Source organism: Mytilus edulis, chromosome 1, assembly GCF_963676685.1.
Source record: "Mytilus edulis chromosome 1, xbMytEdul2.2, whole genome shotgun sequence".
In the NCBI taxonomy this organism is placed as follows: Eukaryota; Metazoa; Mollusca; class Bivalvia; order Mytilida; family Mytilidae; genus Mytilus; species Mytilus edulis.
In genome coordinates this window covers 49,074,254-49,086,649 of record NC_092344.1, presented here as the reverse complement: position 1 = coordinate 49,086,649, position 12,396 = coordinate 49,074,254, and the positions used below count along the sequence as shown (strand labels likewise).

Below are 12,396 nucleotides of genomic sequence, written 5' to 3'. Positions count from 1 at the left end.
AATTACTCTTTTATTATTATAGCAAAGGACAAGGTACGATAAGCATCAGAGAACGGCCCCCTAATTTCGTTCAATTTAAAAGTGACTTGCTATTAAATATAATACATTATTTTTAAAGTTTAAAACCTATATTTTTGTAAACATCAATAGATTTTTCAACTTCCGTTGATATTATTCATGCCCTGTTGCTGTAAAGACCTCAAGATTCTGGAAAAGGGCAGAAAAATGGCAGTTTCCAAACCTTTTTCTGCATTTTAAACTATGAGCGTACCTACGACCCACGATCATATTTATACCAGGCATTCCTTGAACATAAATGTTGATGCAGTTCAAATATTTTAGTGGGTCGTAAGTACGCTCATAGTTAAAAATTCAAAAAAGTGACAAAAAATCGTCGTTGTTTTCATTGAATCATCGAAATTTTTAACCGAACTGCGGACCGGAGATGATTTCCGGTATTTACTAGATCCGACGACGGAAATGTATTCTTGCTACGCTATAATAATGGCTAGTTTTTTTAGGAAGAAAAATAAACATATTTGAGACAGGAAAACAGGATATTCCTTTAATCATTATTCTTGAATTTAAAGTGATATTTTAGCAGACCGTCGAAATATGACCCAAAATTAGACGGAACTGTGATAAACTTCAGAGAAATACTAGGAACGTAATTGTGAATGAATATAATAACTGGTTCATACTCAAAAAGTGCATATATACGTATTTTGTTTCATAATTGACAAAATCGTCGCCCTGGAATGTTTTAATCTCCGTTGACACTTTTGTGAAAAGTGCTTTCTTTCACGTCCGCATTTCTACCAAGTATGGCATGCCAAGTTAATATTTTAGACAATCATTTAATAAAAATACAGATGGCGAAAATAAACTACAGGACTGTGAATAATAACATACATTGTTATTCATATCACATAAGTAGACACCATGTGACAATTTTATTTAGTTAATTGTGTAAGTGTAACAATAATCAAGATTAAACAAAACTATCCAACACTTTTATGATCTAAATTATGTATCTTGAGTTAACATTTTTTTGGTCATGGTGTTGAATTTATTGGACTTATTATTTGTAATTGTCACCTGCCTTCCCGTTGTTCTATCTTGACGACAACGCGACTTCGTATTTCTTCTAAAATAACTGCACTACATGTATAATGAATTTAAACATATTCAAAAGAATAAAAGCTTCTTTTATTTTTAATCAGATATTTACACGTCAAAGAAAATAAAATGAGTATTGAATATGAAAGGAATAAAACGCATCATAATTAAAGATATCTTGCTTGTAAGACGTGTGTTTCGCATACAAAAGACTCATCAGTGACGGTCGAATAAAAAATGTCAAATGACCATATTAAAAAGGCTCAAAATTCCGATTTTTTTTTTTGTGAATAAAGGTTATTTATTCCTGAATATATTATCCGTAGTTTTTGCAAACAATATACAGTTTTGTTAACAGTTAATAAAAGTTACTATTTCAATAATAATTCATGTTTACACAAAGTGCTAACTTTTGGACATCATGTTGCTGCATGGGTTGTTTGTTTCATTAATTTTTATTGTGCTATACCTTAAAAGGTTACTGTAACAGTCCGTTTGAAGACATATTACCCTAACTTGACACTCCGATCCAACTAGTTTTTGTTCTTACCCCTTAATGCAAATTGATTAACGGAAATCAGCAAATACCAATTTTTAAGTCCTAAGTTTGACCAGGCCGGTGTCAGAACCCACGATATCAGGCGTTTTAATTCATTTATTATATTTATTTAATTATTGTACAATGAATTAATAAAAGGGTGCATACTGTAAGAATCCATCTTATAGGAATCCGCGCTTAAACATACACATCCACCCAAAAGAAATAACTTTTGCAACATAGAGTGGGAGGCCCATATTCGCCGGGGACACAATTTCGCCGTTTTATGATTTTGAGGTATAAACACTTCAAAGGATGGCTGAAATGGAAGAAAATATGCCGATAAATTATAATTTTATAACAAATATGATTATTTTTTAAACTTTAACAAAATTACGACACTAACTGCAAAAGATCGAAAAACGGACAACAATTTTCGGTCAATTTCCTGAATGAAAAACAGGATTTTCAAAGATTTTTTTCTTAGTAATTTTTTGACTGATTGGCCTAAATTTCTGTTTTTTACACCTTTGAAATGTCTGCTGTTCATCTATAATGAAATTTATTTGATAAATATTACAAAAAGCTGCATTTATTTGGTTTTAAATAGATGTGTAAAAACGGCGAATATGTGCCCCCCATTGACAAAACTTCAGGAAATTTCAAGCACCCTTTAATTTAACTTTACAGATGATTATTTTCAAACAAACATGTTTTCAAGCTTAGGAATGTTTTTCATGTGAAGTTATCTTCATATAGAAATATCAGTATACTTCAAAAACATAACTATTCTTCTTCTTTTTTGGAATTTTATTCTCATACACACTTGTCCCGGTCTACACTTATTTAGTTTTTATACATTGACTTATGATATTTGGCATACAGTGTATAGCCATGACTCAAATATCATAACAGTCTAATTTTGTTTATTTTCTTTGGTTACATCTTCTGACATCAGACTCGGACTTCTCTTGAATTGAATTTTAAATGTACGTATTGTTATGCGTTTACTTTTCTACATTGGCTAGAGGTATAGGGGGAGGGTTGATATCTCATAAACATGTTTAACCCCGCCGCATTTTCGCGCCTGTCCCAAGTCAGGAGCCTCTGGTCTTTGTTAGTCTTGTATTATTTTAATTTTAGTTTCTTGTGTACAATTTGGAAATTAGGTATGGCGTTCATCATCACTGAACTAGTATATATTTGTTTAGGGGCCAGCTGAAGGACGACTCCGGGTGCGGGAATTTCTCGTTACATTGAAGACCTGTTAGTGACCTTCTGCTGTTGTTTTTTCTATGGTCGGGTTGTTCTCTCTTTGATACATTCCCCATTTCCATTCTCAATTTTAATATCATTATGACATTTACCGTTGATCTCAAGGTCCAATTAATTGACCTTTAACTTTCATGGTTAAATGATTGTCCAACCCTTAAACTATATATGTTCTTACAGGCTATGCCAGTTTCTTTACTGCACAATAGGCTTAATTTCTTAGGTCAATTAATGCCTCGTTAATAACTCCAAAAATGATTTATACACCCCCCTTTTTTGCCTTGATAAGTCGTTTCTAATTCACCATAGGTTTTGTACCCATGCAGATGACACATTCCAACCCCTACATCATATTAAATCGTAATTGCCTGGATTAGACATTTTATTCCACACAATGTCTTTAAGTGGAACAAGTCACGTCTCTTTCGTTCCATTAACTGTTAAGTATCTTTAAAAGCTGTTCAAACTCATCTCAAATTATTAAATCCTATATATTCTTGTTTTCATGAAAAGACTTTCACATTGAAACAAAGATTTTGTAGTGGTCTACAATTTAAAAAAATGTTTGATGTTGCTTAGCAAGATGTGGGATTCTATATTCGATATAGAATTCGTCCAAAAAATAATGATAATCTAGATGTTTATATTATAGTGTAACACCGTATTAGGAAGTATATTCTTAAAAAATAACTAAGCTCATACTTATAAAAATATAAAGAACCTATTATTGCATGATTGATATGCACTTGTTATGTTTTCATTTCTAACTAAACATGTTCACAAACAGACAATCTGCATTGCATTCAATTTAATTTGTTCAATAAAATGGCTTATTGATTTGTAGTTGGCTTTAATTCAAACATGTTTTGCTGTTACTAAACAACACTTGTGTTGCTATGCTCAATACGGAATTTGTATTTAAAAGAATAAAAAAAGATGTATATGAAAAAATATTGGAATGAAACACCAAATGGAAAGAAAAATCTTCAAACAACAGCTTAATTCATACTTAAGAGGGGCAAGCACCAATTTTTTAACCGTTGCTAGGCAACATTTCTGTTGCCAAGGTTGTTTTTAAGCATATAATAAACAAAATCAAAGGGTATTTTCATTTGTGACTTCAAGTTCTTCTTGGACAAACAATATCATGTGCAAATATTTAAATTTTTACTGATAAAGCAATTAATATGTGATAATTTTCATTCTTAATAAAAACCGTTGCTAGGCAACCTTCCTTTCACCGGAACACAATAAAATCATTATTTTTTCAAGTGCCTACACTAAGACCATCATTGGTATCAATTTAAACTTATTTGGAGAGGGGGCCAAAAATAGCCCTTATCATACCTTGTCCTTTGATCCATTTGCAGCCGATTTCAATGAGTGTGTAGGTAAAGGTAATATATTTGGTAGCTCGCTTGCTAGCTGAACTGTAATGTCACTGTTAGGCTAGGTAAACTACCCTCCATTAAGAGTCGACTAGTCTGACAGATAACCAATCTATCTGTTTGTAGGGACTATACTACTTTGAAAGGAGGGTAGTATACCTTACCTAATAATGATTTCATGGTTCATCTAACAAGCAAGCTAACAAAGAATTCTATCTTTTCCTACATGTTTAATGCAATCGGCTGTAACAGTAACATGTTTGTTACTGAATGAGGATAAAACTCTAAACAAATTTGATCCATTTGATACTTGTACAACATTTTATCTGTTGTTTTATTTTTAGATTAACAAATATCATTGATGTGACTGGTGCCTCTTCTTACCATGGCTTCTTACCAGTTCTAGTTAGATCATGTATACAGCATATGACAGGTAAGTGAAAATAATATAAAAGGATCTACATGTTGAATTAGTTTCCATTGCTTCAATTTAGTGATAGTATACAATTATTTAATATGGGCTATTTCAAAAAAAATGATGCCTTTCCTTTAAACCTTTGTCAGTCTCTTGTATGATACTATATCTGTAATGTTTTTAGGTCAGATAATGTATTATGATTAGTTGGTCCTAACTACCAAAGATAATAGCAGTATGTGCTCTGTTTAATAAATATTGTTCAAAATTGTACCTCAAAATGTCAGGAGTGTAACGCTTTTAGTGTGACATTTAGAAGAAAGCATGTGCATTCATTGATGATATAGAATAAATAAGGGCAGATACAATACCAAACAATATCTTTCATCCAACTATTATATCTTGACTATGATTTCTTGTTCAATTCTTCCATATATTTACATTTTTATGAGCCACATAAGGTAAGTCAAATAAGTTTGTGTAAAAAAAAAAATGTTATTAAAAGTCAATATGCTGCCAGAAAATGTCTTTGTAGGTGAAATAACATGTTTCTGTACATCTTGCACGGTTTATTTTTTTTGTTTAGTATCATAGCTTGGCACAGGTGCATCCAGTTGACCCTGAAGTTCTACTACTGGAATATTATGGTTACAATAAGAGGACTACCCAGGTCTGTCAGGAGTGTAACAACTGGGTTAAGATGTATTTTTTTTAGAAACAATGTTGTTATAGTTGTTGTTTTTTCTTGAATTTCAGTGAACATTACCTGTTACAGTTTATCAGTAACAAACATGCCATTATTATGGCCTTCATTGCTTTTGTATGCTCAATACTTCAATGTCAGGAGTGTAACACAAAAAAATGCCTTATTTCAATCTTATTAGCAAAGGTAAGTTATTGGAAGAAAAACAAGCTGACAATTATTATAAAATGACATTACTACACCTCAGCTTAAGACAGAATACAAGTCTACATCATTACTTTTGAAATTTTTGAACTAAAATTGCAATTGAACTAGCTTGTTTAAATGTGTTACAGTCCTGACATACAAGTATTGAGCATAAACAAGCAATAAAGGCCATAATAATGGCATGTTTGTTACTGAAAATATGCAACAGATGGTGTTCACACTCAAATTCAAGAAAAGAAAACCAATAATAACAACATTGTTTCTATAAAAAATGACATGAATGTTACACTTAAACATTTTAAAGCGTTACACTCCTGACATTTTTGGGTACATTTTTGGACAATTTTTAATATACAGAGCACATACTGCTACCATCTTTGGTAGTACGAACAAACTTATAATACATTATCTGACATAAAAACAGCATATATATAGTATCAAACAAGAGACTGAACAAGGTTTAAAGGAAAGCCATCTTTTTTTTAAATAGACAATCAGCAAAATTTGTAAGTATGTAAGAAGTATATATATTTTTTAACCTGTTCTTAATTTGCACTAAAATAATATGTGAAATATAAAGACTCTACATGATTTCAGGTCAGTTTCAGGTTAAAATATGGTAGCAATAAATTATGGTCAGGAGTGTAACATTTGTTACACTCCTGACAAGTTTCTGATGTAGCTTATCTATAACAAAATTCAACATGATTCTTTATTAAAATAATTGTAACATCTTTACAATGTGATGAGAAAGCCGATCTGTCTTGTAAAAGTGATTTTTCTGCACACTATTCACCAAAGATTCTTAAAAATTAAAGTGTAATTCTCATTAAACATGTTAAAAGTTTGCTCTTTGCTCAGAAATTAAAATAATATGTAATCAAATATCTAATAAATTTATTTATTTGTGAGATTGTAAATTTAAAATAGATATCATTACTGATTTTCTAAACATTCCATTAAAAAACAGTCTTACAGTTACTGAAAAAATATGTCAGGAGTGTAACAAAAGGATAAAAAACACATGTTTGTATTTTTTAAATGAAGAAAACTTAGAATTGACTAAAGCAATTGTTGTGAAATTTTCAGAGGATGTAATTAGATCATATATGTTTTCTTCCTTATACTTTTTATATAAAATTAAAGCTTTTGCAAAGAGATATACAAACTTTTGAAATAAGATATTAAAGAATACACTAATAATTGGTGAAATTTACATATTTAAAAAAAAAAAAACTGTTTATAAGTAAAAAAAAATTGCAGGGAAATCATTTAGTACCTTTATTGCAACAAACAAAAAAATTACATTGATATTTATATTCTTATTTATGTTTGTCAGTTGATTTTATTATTTGTTGTTTCCTTTGAAAAATGGATGAATTCTTATGAGTAAAATGTTGTTAAAATTTTTGTTTTTATTATTTTGCATTAACCCTTGGTAGTTTTGTAAACTTGAATGTCTCCTGATTAAAGAAAAATGATTGAAAAAAGATTAGCAATGACTTAATTTTTTACCATTAGCAATGACTTAATTTTTTACCATGTTTGTCACACTTTGGCATCATTTTTTTTTAAATAGCCCATATGTAACTATGCAATAGATCAAAATATATTTCCTGAGGTATGATGAGGGAAATATATTTTGATCTATTGCACTGTTACAGATTCAATAACTTTTTTATTACCTTCAGTCAGTTCTAACAAATTCTTAGAAATTAAACACATGAAAGTAACAACCATATTAATTATAATGTGTAAGGAGCATACAACCAATACTTTAGAAATTCAATAAAATGGACAGGAAATCAAAGCAATTTATTCTGAAGTAAATCATTTAAAACTACATCATCAAATTTGCAAGCCGCTCCATCGCAGAAGTTATTTGCAGACGATCAAAACAATAAACCCAAGAATGTTTAAAAGACCCAATTTGATTGAGAATGTTTTAAAGACCAAAGGAGTAGGTCCGGTAAGACCCCTTTTTGGCCCCAAAATATAGCAGTTTTACAAAATTGTTAAAATGTAAACTTTTAAATATATATTGGACAGTAGAATGCTTCTGCTACATAAATATTGGTTGTTTTTGGCAATACAATGCACATATATCGAGTACTAGCACCATTAAGTCACGCTAAATTACTGAAATCTTCACAATTCTATCATTTTAGCTAAATTTTAGACGGTTTTCGTGTAAAACGAAAGTGGCCGCATTCGTGTTCATCCTTAATATTGAAATGTAAGTTGTATTTTATGATAATACATAACATATATAAAGATTTTGGATGAACACGGATGCGGCCACTTTCAATTTTGACAAAAACTATCAAAAAAGTGACATTTTTCGACATATTTGGTAGATTTTTCATATTTGAGCTTGAATCGGATCGTTTTCAATGACTAAATCAGTTAAAATCTTTCACATAAACTAATTGATTCAAATGAAATAGACACTTAAGGTAGATTCATGGTATACCGCCATCTTGGATTGAACAATCACAGTAAAAAATCGGTCTAGTTATTTGCCTAAATCTGCAAATTTGGAGACAGATTTGCAATTTGATGGTAAGACTGTTTAATAATATAAAGAAAACTTGGCAATTTATTGTATAATCCAAAATAATTAAACAAATATCATTTTATTTTGCTTTTTGAATCATTTTTTTCAAATGAGCCATTTAAGGGAAGATAACTCTTTTAGTAAAAAAATTATACTGGACAGATAGGGAATTTTTTTCTTTTTACTTGTAGCAAGAAAACAAGTTCGGTGACACCATTTTTTCTTTTTATTTTCTTAAAACATATTACAAAACCTATCTTTTCACAATTTATTTCAAAATTCTATCTCATAGATTATTTTTTATGCACACAATTGTGTTTTTCCATTAACAATCTAACCAAATTTAGGCAATTTTCAACGACTCATAGCTTGAAAAATAGCACGGTGACCCCTACTTTTTATTATATTTTTGAAGAGCATATTAAAATCTTCATTCTGGCTAAGTATAAGAAAATTCTGTCTCAAAAAAGATTTACTTATGATCTACCTTAAGTGTTTAAAAAGAGGTCAAATTCATTCGTCAGATGAACTTGAAATTTGAGGCCAAAATTGATCCTTACCGGACCTACTCCTTTGATTGGACAACATGAATACCTTTCAACTAATCAGATTTTAGAATAAGAGGTCATAACAGGTCATTGCATTATGCAATAGACTGCACACAGTTGCAATAGAACGATATTTTACAGTGCAACAGACCAAAGAGCTAAAAATGGCAGAAAAATAGTAAATAATATAGAAATATTAATAAAACAGTAAAATATTCTGTATTAGGTAATAAAAAGGGATGTTGACATATAGTGAGTCTTTCTTAAAACAGCAAGGCTGTTTACTTTACTTTTTGAAACTTTGTTACAGTAAGGGTGTTCCATTTGAACATATTTGAGCAAGCAATTTCATATTTTCAACAGCCACTGGTAGAAGAGATATCACATCTGATTGCATTGTTTAGCTGTAAACAATTAATTTGTTTTTTTTATCCATAATTGTCTATGGGAAGTGTGCAATATTTGCCATGTTTTCTATTTTACAGATGCAGTATCGATAAAAGCAATTTTACCCAATGTTTTATATTTTACACACCCAGTGTTGATAGAAGCAATTTTACCCAATATGTACAGTACACTTCATCTTTATTTTATGTAAAATATTTATATATCAAAGTGCCATAAATCAAACCATCAGGGCAAAATTGTAATAGATGAATTGAAAACAATACTAATTTATGTATAATTGGCGAACACTAGATTTTCAAGAATTTTGCTTCATATTTCAGAGAAAGATTTGAAACCTTTTCCTCAACAGTATGCCACTGCCTTATTTTCTTTCCTGTATCATTTAGCAAGTTATGAAAATGGTAAGTAAATGAGCTGTTTTGCCTTTTCGTTTTAAAAGAAAATAATGTTAAAATCTTGAAATTGTTCACAGTAGTCAGTCAATAATATATTCACAGATAAGAAAAATGTATTATAGCTATTATGAACCAGTTGCTTTACATTTTGGGAGATCAGCCCCTGACATCAGTATACAGTCGACTCTCGTTATGTCGAAGTCAGCCGGACCAGAGAAATATTTCGAGATACACGTAGTTCGACTCAAACGAACACCGGAAGTTCGACAATCTAAGGGACACAACTCTTGCTTAGCTTGGTAAAGCTAAAATAAATCCGTGTGAATATGGCAAGGGGATCGATATTCTAGTATCAGATCGATGTATTTGTATGTCACAGTCTTTTATTATTATTACTTATTCAATTGTTTCAATTAAAAAAAAATCTTATGGCTTTTCCAAGAGTGTAAATTCCAACCGATAGTTTCGTTATTCAGGTCGGTTATAGCTGACAAAATTGTTTATTCTCGGATACAAAAGATTTAAGAAAATTTTGATTTCTATTCATTTTGTTTATCTCACTCTTTCTTTTCAAAAGAAAATATAACAAGATTAAAGACGCCGTTTGAGTAGTTTTTAGGTGATCATCAACGGAAGCCATAATCCTCACTTTATACACACCCAAGCTCATTAGTGTAAATCACAAATTAATTGTTTTGTAAACATTTTAAATACTTTTTCATGAACATTAACAATGTATCACTAATTATTTATCAAAATTCTATAAAAGATAATCTTAGGTAAACACTCATGGAAATAGCATGTCATAAATCAATACAGTGGTCAATTACCGGAAATTTAATTACACGTGTATTGTCAGATTAACTCTTCAATCCATTTAAATCCCGGAGGTCATGTTTTGACATATGTGTATTAATTCGAGATAAAAAATGAATTTTGAATGCTTTTGTTAACCTTGGGACCGTAGATTTAGTTCGACTCAACCGAAATTTCGACTCATCCAATTTCGACTCATCAGGAGTCGAATTACATACTTTTGTATGGAATAAAGTTCGGGACCACGTGAAAACTTCGACTCATCCGAAATTTCGAGTCAACCGAGTTCGAGACAACGAGAGTTAACTGTATATGGAAAACTTGAATACTGAAAATAGGAAAAATATCAGTTACTGATACCATTTCTATTTTAACCATACATGTATTATAATGGTTTGAATTACAACCTTTAATTTCAGGGGTAGAAGCTTTAGTATCTTGTGGCATGATGGAATGTTTGTTAAAAGTAATTAACTGGTACGGAGATGGTCAAGAACATATAACAGTAAGTTAATCTTAGATTTAAAAAAATGAATAAAAAAAAATTATTTCTATATTTTATTTTTTTAATCGGAAATAAGAGAATTGTAAGTTTAAAAAAGTTACTAGATGTAGAACAAATCATAGCCCACAAAATGGGATTTCAGTCCATTATTGTAAGTGAGAATCTTGCAGATATTGTTTACATAAATCAAATACCAGGGATACCAACCTTCTTAACCTGGGACAGTAATGTCACAGTACAACATAATCCTTACTCATAATATCAAATAGATATAGATAGAAATACATATAACAAAAACACTTCGACGTGAACGGGTACTTGTACATCCAACCAACAAATCTTTTGGAAATTGTTACTCCAAAAAACCTCATGATTTTCAGTGATAATTTAATTTTATGGAATCTAAAGTTATACATATTTTATTTCTCATTTCAGCAGTTTGTGACAAGAGCAGTAAGGGTTGTGGATTTGATCACAAATTTGGACATGGCAGCTTTTCAGTCACAAGGAGGGTTATCTATCTTCATTAACAGATTAGAGGTAATGATCATCTGAAATGCTATTGTTGTGTATTAGAATCTATTTTATGCGTCATTTTGAAGGTTATAAAATCTGTTGTTATGCTTAGTGAATTATGAAAAAGATTTTCCCCTATAAGTGCAGTCTGCACAGAAAACTTTTTCATCTACCAGTTCGGAAACAAAATATCAAAATTTGTCTCTATATGACTATATAAAATTTAGAAAATTTTTACTAGTCCGAAATCAATATTTACTAGCCTGGGGCATCGGATTAGTGGCTAATCGTGCAGACTGTAAGTGGAGAATAATATTTTTATTACTAACACAAAAAAACAGTCTGGACCATTTGTGAATGAATTATCATAAATCTTAAGCTCTGTGTTCAAAGATTTTTTTCAACATTTCATTTTAGTTAAGAGGGAACATGGGAACCTTTTTATTAACCCCAAACAGCCGTAGAATTTCAGTTTTCTTTCAACTCTTTTAAAACTAAGAAAATTGCAACCAGCCACAATCATTTGAAATAAGCACCTCTTTCTTGCCCACATCTCCACCATCAAGATCTATTTGGAACAGCCCTCAGCATACTGTTCTAAAGTTGGTTTCAGATCAAAATTAATCAGATATATTTGTTGCCAGCTTGGATTGTTCATCCTCTTTACAGCTTACATGTTTTGTGAATTTTGTAGAATGAAGTCGAGATATGTAGAACAGAACAACCATTTGAAATAAAAGTTGGACATGCTGATGAACTAATAGGATCTCCTGGAAGTGCTATGGAAACAGAGAGCTCAACAACAACAGAATCATCTGTTGATCCAGTGGAGCCTTCAACATCGGCAGAAACTTCACATGCTATTGTTGTCCAAACTCCAACAAAAACAGGTAATTGCATTACCAACAAATTTATATCAGCATAATTGTATAAATTAAATGAGGTACTTAGTAAATGTTTATTGACCCATTAACTTGGATTTTTCACAATATCTGTGAGCTTGATTCCT

The 12,396-nt window shown here is 30.6% G+C and overlaps 1 protein-coding gene across 15 annotated transcripts in view; it reads left to right on the top strand.

Moving 5' to 3' along the window:
- LOC139513204 (E3 ubiquitin-protein ligase HUWE1-like) overlaps positions 1-12,396 on the top strand; it is a 143,551-nt gene that overhangs the window by 14,984 nt on the left and 116,171 nt on the right. For 11 of the 15 annotated variants that reach the window (XM_071301595.1, XM_071301579.1, XM_071301538.1 and 8 more), the window contains exons 13-17: positions 4,662-4,750; positions 9,476-9,556; positions 10,786-10,871; positions 11,307-11,411; positions 12,082-12,277. In XM_071301595.1, the coding sequence (XP_071157696.1) occupies positions 4,662-4,750; positions 9,476-9,556; positions 10,786-10,871; positions 11,307-11,411; positions 12,082-12,277 (557 nt within the window). The remainder of the gene's footprint in view (positions 1-4,661; positions 4,751-9,475; positions 9,557-10,785; positions 10,872-11,306; positions 11,412-12,081; positions 12,278-12,396) is intronic. The other 4 variants (XM_071301573.1, XM_071301515.1, XM_071301530.1 and 1 more) reach the window with 1 other exon arrangement.